Below are 16,454 nucleotides of genomic sequence, written 5' to 3' on the forward strand. Positions count from 1 at the left end.
CCCCCAGCGAAAACCAGACCTCCCCACGCAAGGGTGACTGGCCTCCAGAGAAGAAAGTCACTCTCAGACCGCTTTCAGGAGGGAATATACGCAGCTATCGCAGGGTGGAATCAGTCTCTGGACTCGTGCCATACACAGCCCACCCAGCTCTTCCTTCGCAGCACAGCCAGAAAGAGGCAGAGGTCTCAGCTAGCTATACAAACAGTGTTCCTGGCCTAATGCCTCTTTCGAGAAGTTCCAGTGGGAGCCTGGAAACGAAGCGGTAAGCTAGCCAATCAAGAGGAACCCTCGCTGGAAGGACCAGGACTCGGGATCTGCAGAGCGCTCCAGGGACTGAGCCCACTGATGCATGACAGAACGAGACCGCAGCCTTCCCTTCTGATGGAGAGGTTTTGTCTGGTCTCTTACAGGCCCACATGAGCGTTACCTGCCATATCCAAGCACTGCAGAAGTGGCGCTAGCAGAGGCTGCAGCAGGTATTTCGCTGCCAGCTGAGGGTGTTCGCTGGCCATAGTGAGAAGGGCAGTGGTGGCAACTCTCTGGAACTGGCGAGCCGTCAACTTATCCTGAATATGCAACAGGTCTAGAATCTGGAATGGAAATGACACACACAGCCCGGGTCAGGGAACAGAGAGCAGCTCACTTCCAGCTGATGGATGAGCCGGAGGTGCCCTGTTCCCTTTGTTCCAATGGAGCATCACGCATGAGGAGACATCTCCCAGCTCCGAATCGGGAGGAGGCAGCGCTCCCCCCAGTGTGTGCAGCAGTGAAAGGTGCGGGGGGAGGGGGAATCTTCAATAAGAGTTTTTCTGAGAGAACAGAGACACCTGCAGCAATTCTGGGGGCAAGAGCTGCATGGGGCAGTTTTTCTTACATTCGAGGGCCTCCCCGTAGCTTGGGCAGTGTTTCCTAGTGAAAAGGCACAGGACTCCAGGGATCTCGACCAGACTCTACTTCCCAAGTGCACGGCCTTGGATAAGTCCCTAGCGCTTTGCACGTCAGTTTCCCTCACAGCTTGTTTAAGGCTTATTTCACGTTTACAATGTGATCTGAGATCCTTAAATGAAAGAAGCTACAGAAGAGCATGAGAGTCACAAAAGGAGCAGCAGTTTGGCCAGCTCAAACACTCATGCTGAAGACGTCATCAGGGAAACACAAGGGTCCATGTACAGCCAGCAGCAAGGAAAGTGGTTAGGAGGCCACAGTAGAAGAGTAAAGGAATTTGTTTGACTTGGCTATGGGTGCGTCTACACAGCACCCTTAGCTCGGAATAAGCTATGCAAATTGCTTAGTTGATTTTGAGTGTATTTCGAAATAGCTTATTTCAAAATTTGGCGCTCTCTACACAGCACCAAACTTCAAAATAACTTGTTATTCCAAAATTCCCTTTAACCCTCATGGAATAACGCGCTGCTTCCAGAGACGCGGAATAGCTATTTCAGGATACTTCTGGTACCCAAGATAGCTCTGCAGCGTAGACATAGCCTATAAGTCTAGTTCAGAAAGAGCCTGTAACAGTCACAGGTCCCCTACACTGGAGTGTCGGGCTCCTCTGATGGTCAGCGTGAGAACTGCACACAAGAGACACGGTCATTACTGCTCACTCCTGACATTAACCTCCCTCCCCACCCCTCTCTGTTCTGAAATTTGATTTGTCCTCCCTTCCCACTCCCCTCTGTTCTGAAATTTGATTTGTCCTTTTTATATGCGTTCACTTTTTTTGATTGTATCCCTTTGGTATATATGGTCGTGCCAATTTTCTTCCACTATTTGATCTGAGGAAGTGGGTCTGGCCCACGAAAGCTCATCACCTAATAAACCATCTTGTAAGTCTTTAAAGTGCTGCATAGTCCTGTCTTTTGTGTCAGCTAGACTAGACTAACACGGCTGCATCTCTATTACTATCCTGCTAGCAGGTGGATCTCCGCTCCACCCAGGCTGTAAGGGGGTCGTACCTTGGAGCGTCTCTAGGACACAGGGAACAAGGGGCTTATCCAGAAGAGGCCCTGACCGGTGAAGCTGAAGCTCACGTTCTCCTGTTATTCCGGTTATTGAAGTGATCACTGCAGCCAAACTCCCAGGAAGGGGAAGTGGAGCTCCATGGCGTGCACACGGAGCAGGGTGAGACGGCTCGGGGTAGATGTGTGAGTGTGTGTCAGTGAAAGCAACGAGGAGAGGAGCTCTGACGATGCCACAGGACTAACACGTTCATTTGGGCAGAAGCTTTCGCAGGCTGGAGCCCACTATATCAGATTCACAGAGTGGAGACTTTTGACGAGGCGGGTTCCAGACCATGCAAGTTTACACCCAAATAAGCGTGTTAATCTTCCGGGTGCCGCAGGACTCCTCGTTCTTGGCAATTTCTCCTGTTTACGGAGTCTCCAGTTCGGCCCAGTGCGTTCTCCCAGCAGAGCCAAGCCACGCACGACCTCAGGCTAGGGAGGGGAGAGAATTCTATGCACCCAGTCCCCTCCTTGCGGCACTGCAGACATGCTCTGGGGAAAAAGGCAGGGAAGGGCATACCTGTGGGCACACCTGTCGGTAGTAATCCTCCAGGGACAGAGACTGCTGAGGACAGGAGGACAGGATCCTAGCAACTAGGTCACACTTTCTCCAGTCGGCCGCTGCTGCTTCAGCACTGCCGCCACCAGCTGCCCCGGCTGCAAGCGAAGGAGAGCGGAGCACAGACAAGTTAGACTCTGGCATTGCGAGCACCCCTCCATTCTCTTCTGAAGCCATGGCTAAAAATCGGATTTTTGTTTCTAAAGATCTCCTTAGCCCAGGTATCTTTCAGAGGCCAGCCCTGCTGCTTGGAGCAAGGGACCAACGGTTTATTAAAGGCCTCAGACTCCAGCCATCAACTCCCACTCATAAGCATTACAGCCAAGCATTGGGGTGAGCTAGCCCCCCTCCGAGAGCCATAGCACAAAACTCCGGTGGCCCTGGCGGGTCCTGGGGGTGCAGGCTACGGCAGTCGAGTGCCAGAGATCACGTTCACCTAGGCTTGGAGAAAACCCCCTTGAGCTAACTGGCCAGAGAGGGCAGCATCAGGCCTCGGGACTCCCAACTCTAGCGGGTGTGGAACGGATCCCACTCCCCTCCCAGGACGATTATCATTCATAACTCAGAGCACCGTTCCCAGGCATCAGAGCCCTTGGCAGAAATAGGCGCCAATTAAAAGATCAGCAATAAAGATCTCTCTCCATAATGCTTCTCCAGCTTCTTTCATGCGATGGGAAGATCTCTGACCCACTCTGGAAGACCCATTTCATTCATCATCTGCGCAAGAGAGATGACAGTGTCTGAGCAACTTACTTCCTGCTCCCTCCACGATGCCCCGAACAACAGCCTGAACCCCATTGGGTCTTATCAGCCTCTCCGAGAGCAGCTGTCCACAGAGACGCCGAAGCCACGCTGGGGCTTGGGCAAGCGGCTGCTTCACCTCTTGTCCAGGGGACCGCAAGCCCTGAACGGATACGGGGGAGGAGAGAACAGGAAATGTATTTGCTTTAGATCAGCAGTTCCCAAACTTTTTGGCACCACGCCCCCCCTTTCTGATTTTTGAGAAACCCTCACGCCTCCCCCCCCCCCCGAAAAAATAGCAGCAAAACTTGGGGTGGGATTGACGGGGGGGGGGGGGTGGCTGGGTCGCCTCACGCCCCCCCTGGAATTTCTTCACACGCCCCCCAGTTTGGGAACCAGGCTTTAGAGAATGCCAGTGGTGTGCAGGCATCACAGACGCAAGGTCTCTGCTCGGAAGGGGTCTGATCGGTGTGATGGCAGGAACACAACCCGGGGGAATTGTCAATAAATCACTTCCCCTCGCACTGGCACCAGGATAATTAGGGTTTCATTAGATGAGCTGAGCATCGCAGGAGCCTCTCTGACGCACAGCTTTCTGCCCCTAGTGATAGCCTCCTGAGGTCCCATGCCAGCTTTGACGGTCTCACAGAGCACTCAGGCTGAACCAGGGCTCTTTGTGCTCAAGAGAGCAAGTCTGACCCCAGCGACTGCTGGGCACATCATAAACAGACTGAGACACAGCTTAAACCGACAGGTGACGTGGTTCAGAAAGGAAACACCACTTCCATGTGTCAGGTGCTGTTCCAGCACAAAGAGCAGTGCCTCCTAGAGACGGCATGCGGGCTGCATGGACAGCATTTGCTCAGCCACCTGCCACACCTACAGCGGAGAAGGCTGGTGCACGTTTGCTTTACTCACCCCCTTTCTCGTTATTTCCGCATTGACCAGCGACACTAACCAAGAGGGTGTTTATGGGAGAAGACAGCTCAAACAAGAGCGATTGGGTGCAGATTCAAGGCTACTGGCAACGGATGAGACGTGCCAGAGATCAGACACCCGAGCCCTCAGACAGACTGTCCTTTCATGTGACTTTACCCTAACGCTCCAGAGGAAGTGGGAACAAGCTCAGTCCTGGACAGAGGCTTTCTTCACTGAGCAGCTGCCCTCCCTTTATGGCTGCAGTGCTAAGTAAAACCAGTTAAAGCTCAAAATTGTCAACTTTGATTGAGACCTGCCCGTCCAAATAGGTGGGTCAGAATAATGCTCTGCACAAGAACACTGTTAACTAGACAGATAAGCAACTAGAAAGGGTATTCAAACAGTTAAAGGACACTAAGAAGTGAGGATCCATGCCGGATTATTCAAAGGAAAATCCAATATTCTCCTTGCCAGGCAACCTAGCAGTATAAAGCAAATACACAAATCCAATGGAGGGGCAACACTCTGCGGTACATTCGCGTGTGAAGACCAAGAGTCAGATCCCTCTTGTTTCACCAGATGTGTTATGCTGAATTCCTGACAGCCACATTGTTCTCAGCGTGCTGCATTCCCCTGGTTCATAACCCCGCAGAGCACGGGGAAACGTGGCCGCACTTAAATTGCAACATGGGAGGAAAGATGTGCATCTAGCAGCAATGCCCCTGTTCATTTAAAGCCAGAGGTCCTGTACAGATTAAGCCAGGAACTGTCCACTCCACAGGACAACCGGACATTCCCCACCCTCTTCTTTTGTTTTTAAACACCTCACACACAGCCCACCAGGACAGTCATGTTGGAAGCTTGACAGAACACAAACAGCTGACCCGGCGCTGTACTGGCTGTGACAGAAGCCCACTGGTAAGAACACACTATCCATGGAGGTCTAGGGCAAAGCACCCAATCCAATGAACTAGGGACGTAACAGTATAACAGTAGAAATGGTTAACTGATAACCCTGAGCATATTAGTTACCGTAACAAGGACGCCCCAGGTCCTGGCCCCGCCTGCCACCCTGCACTGCTGGCTTTGTATCCAAGCCTGCAGCGCAGGACGGCAACCGGCTCCCTGGGAGTGGGGCCGGGAGCAGGACTGCTAGCTGCCACCTTGTGCTGCTGCCTCTGTATCAGAGGCAGCAGCTTGGGTTTGGCTGCCAGCTCTCCAGGAGTGGGACCAGCAGGTGGGAGCTGTTTAAAAGCCAGCTTCCAGCATGCACCAACTCCTGAGGAGCTGGCTGCCCCCCACGCTGCAGACTCTGCAGTAGAAAGCTAATCCTGCAGAACCCAGAGTGCAGCTGGCTCCCCAGGAGTGGGGCTGGCAGCCGGGAGCCAGGTCCTGGTGTGCACTGGCTGCCGGACCTGTTCCCGGGAAGCCGGCTGCACTGCAGGCTTTGCAGTCTAACCTGTATACTGCAGGAACTGCAGCGTGGAACCATTACGATTTTCAGCAGTTACTACGGTTGCCTAATTAACCACTTTTTAACACCCCTACAACAAACACAGCCTTGCCGGAAATGTCTATTTGCCATTGATAGTGCACCCAATGCATACAAGGTGTTTCACTGGACAACTGTGTTTTGCAAAGAAGAAAGTGTGGTGCTACAGTCAGTTTGTGGAACGGACAAGCTCGGCATCCTTGCTACAAGTGTAAATGCACAAAAATTAACATATTCCCAGTTATGGCTCTCACAGCAACTCTGCTAAATTGCATGCATCACACGTAGGGGGTTTATTATTATTCTGTGCCATAAATATTTATGTTCAATGTAGCAAGGTCACTGATGCCGTAGGAGCCATAATTCTGCTGATTTTTGTGCATTTATATTCTAATCCATAATGTTGTATTAGCATATTTTTGCATTATTCATTACTGGTAACAGCCAAGTTTCCAGGACAAAGAGCAGAGCCCACTCGAGTGGAGGAAGTAGGCATCAGAGCGTATTTGGTACGAATTCAGCTGGTTTGTCAGGAAGCAAACCAACTAGCCACCACGGGCCAAATTCATTGTGTTTGGTGAAGCCACATAGCACCCAGGGCACCATCCTTGCTAGGAAAAGAACTTGTGAGCTTCCATTCTCTTTTCAAGAAAGCAGGTTGACTCTTAGTATGTAGCTTGGGTAAAAATAAAGCTTCCAAATGCAAGTCCCTGCTGCAAATTCCAAGCCCCTTGTCTTCATCCCACCGGTTGGAAGGTAGCTAGGAACTAGCATAGGGGTGGGCAAAATGCAGGATCCGGCCCACCAAGCCACCAGCCCAGCGGGGACCTCAGGCAGGCTCCCATACACTGCTCAGAGCAGCCGGCTGCTAGGCCATGGGCTTCTCTGAACACTGCAAGCCCGGGAAAGGGTGGGAGGGAGGGGCAGCTTCACAGGCTGCCCCTGCTCCCCGCACAATTGCGCAGCTCCCATTGGCTGGTTTCAGGCCAATGGGAGCTGCCTATATGCAGAACAGGCAGCTCACAAATTACCCCTGCCTCCCCTCCGCCCAGGCTTGCCGCATTCAGAGAACCACACAGCCCTGCAGCCAGCTGCTCTGAGTGGCATGTGAAGGCATGAAAGGAAGGGAGCCTGCCTGAGGGACCTTCTGGGCTGCTGGCCAGGAGCCACCCAGGTAAGCACCTCCCAGCTAGAGCCTGCCTCTGACACTCCAGCCCCTCCCTTCTCCCACCCTCTGTCCCCCTGCCCCCTGTAGCCCAAACTCTCTGCACCCCTACTACTGCACCCATACCCCCTCTCAGACCTTGCACCTCAATCCCCTACCCCCTGATCACAACCCAAATCCCTGCACCCCATCCTGCACTCCTCCTTCAGGTCACAACCCCCTCCTGGTCCCTGAACTCCCTCCTGCACCCGCCCCCCAGGTCAGAATGTTCTCCTGCACCCATACCCCCTCCTGGTCCCTGCACTCCCTCCTGCACCCCAATACCCTGCCCCAAGTCACACTCCCTCTTTCACCTAAACTCCCTCCCAGACCCGACACCCCTTACTGCATCCCAGTTCTCTACCCTGAGCTCCCTTCTGCATCCAACCTCCATCCCAGTCTCTGCACCTCCTCCATTGACATCATGGAAGACTGCAGCCCTTGACCACTTACCAAATTCTTGGATTGGCCCCCCCATTAAAAATTATTGCCCACCCCTGCTCTAGCATGTCACATTCCAGCTCCTGTACCGCTGGAAGGGGCAGGCACTGGAGACAGCCTCCTGAGTCAGATATGCCTGCACCAGCCACAGAACCAGCGGGCAGCCCGTGTACCTGTTTAGATCCACCCTGAAGGACAAGCAGTTCCCGGACTACTAGAGGTTGGTAGACTCGATCCAAGACGCTCTGCAAGGCCTCTCTGCAGCGGGCTCGCTTCTCTTCGGTAAGGCTCTGAAAAATAACAGGTCCCTGGGCTGGAATATTAACGCAACACGGGCAGCAGTACAGCAGCGTAAGGTATTTTGCTAGGTTCTGGCTCCCTCTACTGGACCATTAGCAGCTTATAGGACACCAGCTGTGAAGCACCCAGGTGGGTATGGAATAGCTACACCAGGATGTCTCAAACTGTACAGAGAAGGGCAACACACATTCTTCGGGGTATGGAACAGCTTTCCTGTCAGAAAAGATGAAAAGACTAGAACTGTCCAGCTTAGAAAAAGAGACAAAGGGGGATTTGACAGAGATCTAAAAAATCTTGAACGTAGAGAAAATAAATTCAGAAGTGTCATTTCTCTCTTCCCATCACACAAGAACTAGGAATCACTCGATGAAATTAACAGGCAGCCGGTTTAAAGCGAAGCACTTCTTCACACACTCCCGTCAGCCTCTAGAACTCCTTGCCAGGGGAGGCCAATATTATAACTGGCTTCAAAAAAGACTGAGATAAATTCATGGAGATTGGATCCAACCATGGCTATTAGCATGGGGCTGCATCCCTGGCCATTGGCTGAGTGTTCCTAAGCCTCTGCCTGCCAAATGTTGGGACTGGACAACAGCAGACGGATCACTCCATAAAGTGTCCTGTTCTAGTCATCTCCTCTGGCACTATCCCCTGCCCCCCCCCCGGTCCACCGCACTACGGTCATTCTCGTGTCCTTTTGGCAGGATCAGCTCTGGGGTTTAGCTAGTCCAGTACCCTGTCTAGGACAGTTGCTGGTACTTGCTGCTTCAAAGGAAAGTGCAAGACACTACACCAGGGCTACTCAACATGTGGCCCGTGGCCTGTTTGTTTGTGGCCCACGGTGCAGTTTGGGTTTATGTGGGCTCAACATGTGGCCATAGGTGGGATCCTTTGAACATGGCCTCCGTGGGGTACACCCTCCTCAACAATGAGGCATCTCCCAGGTGGGGTGAGCACTGAAAGAGGCAAGCAGGCAGGCTAGCTGGAACAGATGGGTACAGGGTGTCAGTGTCTCTAGCCCCCAGGGAGGAGGTGCTGGGAGCACTGGGGCATTGTGGGAAGCACTGGCTGCTTAGCCTTGTGGGATGAGCCTGAGAGGTGCCAACTGGCTCACGCTGGCCACGTTTGGGTCCAGCCGCCGTGGCTTAAGGCTTAATTTTTGTATTCATGCCCAGTGTGAAAGAAGCTATTTGCATATGGAGATATACCTCTCTCCTAGAACAGGAAGGGACCTTGAGAGGTCATCGAGTCCAGTCCCTGCCCTCACGGCAGGGCCAAGTACCATCCCTGACAGATCTGCCCCACATCCCTAGGAGGCCCCCTCAAGGACTGAACTCGCACCCCTGGGTTTAGCAGGCCAATGCTCAAACCACCGAGCTATCCCTCCCCCCCGAATATATATTTGCATGTCTATGCAACCACACTTAAGTGGCAGCCCTCGGCATGGGCTGTGAGTATCATTGTGGCACCTGGGGCTTCCAAAGTTGAGTAGCCCTGAGCTACAAGAAGGCAGATATGGGCTAATCTGCTCCTCCAGGAAAGTCTCATGCTGATCCCTAACAGTGAGAAATGTGGAAGCACAACCCTGCCTGGGCACTCATTAAAAGATTTAAAAGGAGCCATTTTTCTACAAAGGAATTTCACAAGCCAACTACAGAGAGGGATGTGAAATTAAATTTCATGTGCAAATTTGACACTGTTTCCCTTGGCTTGAACAAAGACTTGAACTGGATGGCCAATTATAAAACCAGTTTTCCTCACATTCAACATCCCACTAACATCAAAAGCTACATAAGGGACACTTCCCATGCACTCAATTAGCCTCATTAGCACCAGCACTACAATTAACAGGTACCCCCTCACACACTTTTTCCTCCATTCAAGCTCACCTGAAGAAGTGGGTTTTGCCCATGAAAGCTCATGATGCTACAGGTTGGACCTGACTGGCCCCAGATGAGAGATTTTGCTGGACCGAGGGAGGTCATTTTTGGATTCCTGCTACTGGCCCAGCCACTGCCCCCCCCCCCCACCAACTCTCCACCTCCTGCTGGCCCCGCTGCCTGCCAACCTGCTGGACAGCCCTTGCTGCCATGGCTCTGCCAGGCAGCCATGTGCACCACACCACATGCTTGGATTTGTTAACCTCCAAGGTGCCATAGGACTACTTGTTTCTTAAGTTACAGACTAATAAGCTACCCCTCTGAGACCTTAAAGCACAAGGCCCTCTTTAATCTGGCATCCCTGGAAAACAGGGATTTAAAGATTTTGCCAAGCCAAGGAGGGCTCTGTGGGCTCTGGGCTTGGGGGGTGGGACCCATACTCTGCTCCCATGGGCACGCATGGCTCCGTACTACTCCCAGGCACAAGCACCGCCACGCCAGCACTTTGGGAGCGGCAGGGAAAAGCCTCAGGGAAGCAGCTCTGCCGTTCCCCCAACTGTGGGGGAGAGATGTGGCAACACGCAGCCTCTTCCTCCTCCACTCCATAGGTGTTCCTGGACTTGGGCCCCCCGGAGCATGGAGACGGAAGCGTATTCCTTCCAGATAGCTTCCCTCTTTCTGGGGCCGTGAGAACTATGGGATGGGGCCTATATGCAAAACTCTAATCCAAACACAAACCTGCAGCAGCCTGGCTTGCTCAGCCTTTCCTTTCGCCGGGCAGAAACCTAGCTGGCACAGACCTGCTATGAGATCCCCAAGGTGGCGGGTAAGGATGAGGCTGCCCAAAGCGGGGTGCTGGGCAATCTGCACCAAAGCAGTGCAGCTGGCATAGAGCCTGTGCGTAGCACAGGGGGCAGCGTCGGGAGATACCACATCTCGAACAACGGCGCTGAACTCTGTCCTGTGCTTCAGCGGGACTCCAACCCCCGGTAAGAGGTAGGGACAGAGGCCCAAGGTAACCACAAACTGCAAAGCCGACTGAACAGTCTTCTGCTGGGAGATACTGAGCGTGTCAGGACTGAGCGGCGGAGCAGCTTCGGCCGTCCTCGGGTTAGGCTTGGCTGGCTGGCAAGCAGCAGCGAGGAGGCTCATGCACTTTTTCAGGCACAGCAGTAACAGCAGGACTTGGGAAGTAAAATGCCAGGTCACATCAGTGGAGCTTTCCAGCCACGCGGCCTGCTCTCCGACTTCAGCTCGCAAGCTTCGCAGCTCGTTCCACTGCAGATCCTGCCCCAGCTTCTCCTCTAACGCAGCCAAGTTGGAGTTTAAGGTTTCGAGCAGAGCTGCATGTGTTGCTGTCTGGAGAGAACCCGAATCTTTTCCTAAAAGGGAAAAAAAACAGGTCATAGATTATTCTGCTGAGAGATACTGGTTACTCCTTGGATCTCACCTCTGTGAGCCTGGGTGTGAATACACCCTGCCATTAACATAATCGCTGGGTAAATTAATCACCAAAGGGGGCTGTGAACCTGCCCAAGACATCTTGGGCTGAGTGGATCCGAGGGATTTTGCCAAGTACTGCTTTGTGTTTGTGAGGCGGGGGAAGCAGAACACAGAGAAACTGGGAAGAGAAAAACTGGGAGTGACAGAGAGCTAGAAGGAGCAGTTGAAAGCAGTGTGTCTGAGCCTGCAAGAGACTTGGAAGGGGTTTTTAGGTCAGGGCTACAGACTGAGAGAGTGTTCTTGGTACCGTGAACAAAAGCAACTGTGTCTACTACCTGATTCCTTCTGCATTCAGAGGCATAGGACTTAGTACATTCTTTGTGAACAAACAAAGCTCCATCAAAGAAATACCTAGCTCCTATTCTACTCCCGACTGGAACATTCCCCGGGCCCCAAACTTTCACTAGCAGCTCAGGTTGAAAAGAAGCAACATGATAATAATAAATATTTATATCATGGTACCCAGGATTGGGCCTGTCCAGCAAGAGAGACAAACCCTGTCTCAAAGGGATTATGGGTGCATCTCATTGTTGCTTATCCGAGCTAGCAAGAAACACACCAATATGGACTTCCTAGCAAGAGCTCTATACTGTGCACTGTATGGGAAGAGTCTGGTAAAAAGGCCTTGGTAGCTCTTCCACGACTCAGGCACATAAACAAGGAGAGACTCTCCTGCCCTCTGATAATCGGTGAGAAAGTCCCTCCCTCATTCATTGCATGAAAATAAATATCAGGATTTGTTACCTTCTTCCCACTTGGGGTATGTCTACATAGCATTTGGAGCAAGTCTCCCAACCCAAGTCAACAGGCTCTGGCTAGCAGTGCCCGAAAAATATCTGCATATATAGACAGTGCTTTAAAGTGACAGCTCAGGCTGGAACTTGGGGGCTCTGAGGCCCACCTCCACCCCCAGGCTTCAGAGTCCAGGGCCCCAACTTGAAAGCTTTACGCAGCTATTTTTAAAGAACTAGTTTGAGAACCACTAGCCCATGTCTCAGAGGAGTAGCCGTGTTAGTCTGAATCTGCAAAAGCGATGAGGAGTCCTGTGGCACCTTATAGACTAACATTTATTGGAGCCTAAGCTTTCGTGGGCAAAGACCCACTTCATCAGATGCATGTAGCGGAAATTCCAGAGGCAGGTATAAATATAAATACACCAATCAAGAGTAAGTCTAGAGACAACGAGAGGTCAATTCAGTCAGCAGGGAGGACGTGGCCCACTTTTAGCAGCTGATGTGGAGGCGTGAACACCAAGAGAAGAGAAACTGCTTTTGTAGTTGGCTAGCCATTCACAGTCTCTGTTTAATCCTAAACTGCTGGTGTCAAATTTGCAGCACACGCTTGTGGTATGCAGGGACAGGACAGGAGGCCTGGGGAGGAGGAGAGGGGGCTTGGGTAGGGAGCTGAAAGTGTAAGCATGTACATGGTTAACCAATGAGCCTGGGCTCATTGGTTAATATGCACAGTTACTTGCAGCCCCCCTCCTCCTGTTTCCCACCTGCTGCCTCTGTATCAGGGGCAGTAGTGAGGGAGGACAGGGCCAGGCAGGAGCCGGTGCTTGTAGGGAGCTGGCTTAAAAGCCGGCTCCTTGTGCATACCCATTCTTGGGAAGCCACCTGCACCCCCTTCCTGTGTGTAACCACTGAAATGTTCAACGGTTACAAATTTACTGGAATAAACACATTTTAACATCCCTAGTACTGCCTATCAGAGCCAGAGTGACAACAGGGTGCAGGAAAAGGGGGGGTCCTCCCCCATAGTGGAGAACCAGGATAGGTCTGGGGGTTCCCACTGTGAGGGGGGGCCGAGGAGGGAGTCCCAGAACAATGGGGGATGGGCCAGGAAGACGGTGCAGGGGGGCCACCGCAGGCGAGGGGAGGCAGGGCAGGAGGGTGTGCTAAGGGCAATGGGGGGCACGTGGGAGATGGGACGGGGGGCTGCCATGGGACACGGACACAAGGCAGGAGCCCCATGCAGGCAGTGGGGGATGGGGGGCACAGCAGGGGCCTACTGAGGGCAATGGGAAGCTGACCCAGAGAGGGGGCTGGGGATGGCAGTGGGGGGGCAGGCCCAGGAGGGGCCAATGAGGGCGGGAGGGTCGGGGGGATGGTGAGAGCAGTGAGGGACTCTGGGGGGGCGGAGGGCTCCTGTGGGAGCGGGGCCCTGGGGGGGGCCAATGAGGGCAGGGGGAGGGTCGGGGGGATGGTGAGAGCAGTGAGGGACTCTGGGGGGGCGGGGGGCTCCTGGGGGGGCAGGCCCAGGAGGGGCCAATGAGGGCGGGGGGGGGGTCGGGGGGATGGTGAGAGCAGTAAGGGACTCTGGGGGGGCGGGGGCCTCCTGGGGGGCCAGGCCCAGGAGGGGCCAATGAGGGCGGGGGGGGGCGGGGGGATGGTGAAAGCAGTAAGGGACTCTAGGGGGGCGGGGGGCTCCTGTGGGGGCGGGGCCCTGGGGGGGCCAATGAGGGCGGGGGGGGTCGGGGGGATGGTGAGAGCAGTGAGGGACTCTGGGGGGGCAGGGGGCTCCTGTGGGGGCGGGGCCCTGGGGGGGCCAATGAGGGCGGGGGGAGGGTCGGGGGGATGGTGAGAGCAGTGAGGGACTCGGGGGGGGCGGGGGGCTCCTGTGGGGGCGGGGCTCTGGGGGGCCAATGAGGGCGGGGGGGGTCGGGGGGATGGTGAGAGCAGTGAGGGACTCTGAGGGGGCGGGGGGCTCCTGGAGGGGCCAATGAGGGCGGGGGGGGGTCGGGGGGATGGTGAGAGCACTGAGGGACTCTGGGGGGGCGGGGGGCTCCTGTGGGGGCGGGGCCCTGGGGGGGCCAATGAGGGCGGGGGGGTCGGGGGGGATGGTGAGAGCAGTGAGGGACTCGGGGGGGGCGGGGGGCTCCTGTGGGGGCGGGATTCTGGGGGGCCAATGAGGGCGGGGGGGTCGGGGGGATGGTGAGAGCAGTGAGGGACTCGGGGGGGGCGGGGGGCTCCTGTGGGGGCGGGGCTCTGGGGGGCCAATGAGGGCGGGGGGGGCGGGGGGATGGTGAGAGCAGTGAGGGACTCGGGGGGGGCGGGGGGCTCCTGTGGGGGCGGGGCTCTGGGGGGGCCAATGAGGGCGGGGGGTCGGGGGGGATGGTGAGAGCAGTGAGGGACTCGGGGGGGGCGGGGGGCTCCTGTGGGGGCGGGGCTCTGGGGGACCAATGAGGGCGGCGGGGTCGGGGGGATGGTGAGAGCAGTGAGGGACTCGGGGGGGGCGGGGGGCTCCTGTGGGGGCGGGGCTCTGGGGGACCAATGAGGGCGGTGGGGTCGGGGGGATGGTGAGAGCAGTGAGGGACTCGGGGGGGGCGGGGGGCTCCTGTGGGGGCGGGGCTCTGGGGGGCCAATGAGGGCGGGGGGGGTCGGGGGGATGGTGAGAGCAGTGAGGGACTCTGAGGGGGCGGGGGGCTCCTGGAGGGGCCAATGAGGGCGGGGGGGGTCGGGGGGATGGTGAGAGCACTGAGGGACTCTGGGGGGGCGGGGGGCTCCTGTGGGGGCGGGGCTCTGGGGGACCAATGAGGGCGGTGGGGTCGGGGGGATGGTGAGAGCAGTGAGGGACTCGGGGGGGGCGGGGGGCTCCTGTGGGGGCGGGGCTCTGGGGGGCCAATGAGGGCGGGGGGGGTCGGGGGGATGGTGAGAGCAGTGAGGGACTCTGAGGGGGCGGGGGGCTCCTGGAGGGGCCAATGAGGGCAGGGGGGGTCGGGGGGATGGTGAGAGCACTGAGGGACTCTGGGGGGGCGGGGGGCTCCTGTGGGGGCGGGGCTCTGGGGGGGCCAATGAGGGCGGGGGGTCGGGGGGGATGGTGAGAGCAGTGAGGGACTCGGGGGGGGCGGGGGGCTCCTGTGGGGGCGGGGCTCTGGGGGACCAATGAGGGCGGCGGGGTCGGGGGGATGGTGAGAGCAGTGAGGGACTCGGGGGGGGCGGGGGGCTCCTGTGGGGGCGGGGCTCTGGGGGACCAATGAGGGCGGCGGGGTCGGGGGGATGGTGAGAGCAGTGAGGGACTCGGGGGGGGCGGGGGGCTCCTGTGGGGGCGGGGCTCTGGGGGGCCAATGAGGGCGGGGGGGTCGGGGGGATGGTGAGAGCAGTGAGGGACTCGGGGGGGGCGGGGCCCTGGGAGCCCCACACGCGGGGGGCGGCGCCTCTCACCGGCGCCTCCGGGCCTCCCCAGCAGCAGCTCCAGCGCCTCCACCGCCCGCTCCAACTTCAAACTGCCGGCCATAGCGATCCGCGCGTCGCCTGCGCCTGCGCCCCACGGCGCGCGCGACGCCATCTTGGGAAGGTCTGACCCGCTCTGCTCTGCAGGGGGAGGAACTGGCTGCCGCCATCTTGGTAGGGGCACGCCTGGCCCTGCCGCCATGCTGGGAAGGTCAACACGTGGGCGGTCAGCGTGCAGAGCCTTGGCTCGGGGGCTGCTGCGCGCCCCGCGTCCCCCAGCCCGCGCAGCCAGGCGGGCACAGGCCCAGGCAGCCCCCGGGGCCCAGCGCCGTTCAGCCACCGCACTGGGCCCATGCAATGGGGCGCCATGGAGATTGCAGGGTCCCCCGCTGTCTTGAGTGCTGCAGCCCCCAGACCCATGGCCCCCAGTGTCCCTGAGCACTGACCGGCTCAGCCCAGCCGCCCTGCGTCCGGCAGACAGGCCAGCAGCCCCCGGCCGCTCTCCGGCTCCCATTTAACTGCCCCCGCACGCAGGCCCAGGCTGGCCTCCATGTCCTACCCAACCCCACAACTGGATCATTTACCCCCCCTGCGCTGGGGATCCCCCCGCTGGTCTAGTTCCAATCAGCCCGTTGTGCCCCTTTCAGCCCTTTGGACTGCAAATGAGACCCTCAGCCCTGGCTGCACAGCGCTCCAGCGCCCTGTGACAGAGCAAGCGAAATGTTACTTAGAAAAGTTAGATGTTTTCAAGTCACCAGGACCTGATGAATAGAATACTCCAGGAGCTAAGAAGAGGTATCTCAGCCTCTAGCTATCATCTTTGAAAAGTCATGGAAGTTGGGAGAGATTCCAGAAGACAGGAAAAGGGCAAATCGAGGGCCCATCTATATAAAGGGAAATAAGAACAACATAGGGAACTACAGACAAGTCAATTTAATACAGTGCCAGGAAAGATAATGGAGTAGGTAATTAAGGAATTCATCTGCAAACATCTGGAAGAAAATAAGGTGACAGGTAACAGACAGCATGGATATGTAAAGATCAAATCATGTCAAACCAATCTGATAGCTTCATCTGATAGGATAACTAGTCTTGTGTCTAAGGGAGAAGCGGTGAGCATGGTATATATACCTAGACTTTAGTAAGGCATTTGATATGGTCTCGCATGACCTTCTTACCAATAAAATAGTCAGATACAACCTGGATGGGGCTACTATAAGGTGGGTGCATAACTGGCTGGG

The 16,454-nt window shown here is 56.1% G+C and overlaps 1 protein-coding gene across 2 annotated transcripts in view; it reads right to left on the minus strand.

The window, feature by feature from the left end:
- Positions 1–15,359, minus strand: part of TANGO6 (transport and golgi organization 6 homolog) — a 71,946-nt gene extending 56,587 nt beyond the window's left edge. For both annotated transcript variants that reach the window (XR_012906620.1, XM_075939794.1), the window contains exons 1-6: positions 15,205–15,359; positions 10,277–10,920; positions 7,532–7,648; positions 3,316–3,466; positions 2,524–2,660; positions 428–590 (exon numbers count right to left, since the gene is read on the minus strand). Coding sequence is in view for 1 of the 2 variants with exons in the window: in XM_075939794.1 (XP_075795909.1) it covers positions 428–590; positions 2,524–2,660; positions 3,316–3,466; positions 7,532–7,648; positions 10,277–10,920; positions 15,205–15,328 (1,336 nt within the window). In the remaining variant the exon portion in view is untranslated. The remainder of the gene's footprint in view (positions 1–427; positions 591–2,523; positions 2,661–3,315; positions 3,467–7,531; positions 7,649–10,276; positions 10,921–15,204) is intronic.
- Positions 15,360–16,454: the final 1,095 nt, after the last annotated feature.

This window comes from Pelodiscus sinensis, chromosome 12 (assembly GCF_049634645.1).
Source record: "Pelodiscus sinensis isolate JC-2024 chromosome 12, ASM4963464v1, whole genome shotgun sequence".
Taxonomy (NCBI): Eukaryota; Metazoa; Chordata; order Testudines; family Trionychidae; genus Pelodiscus; species Pelodiscus sinensis.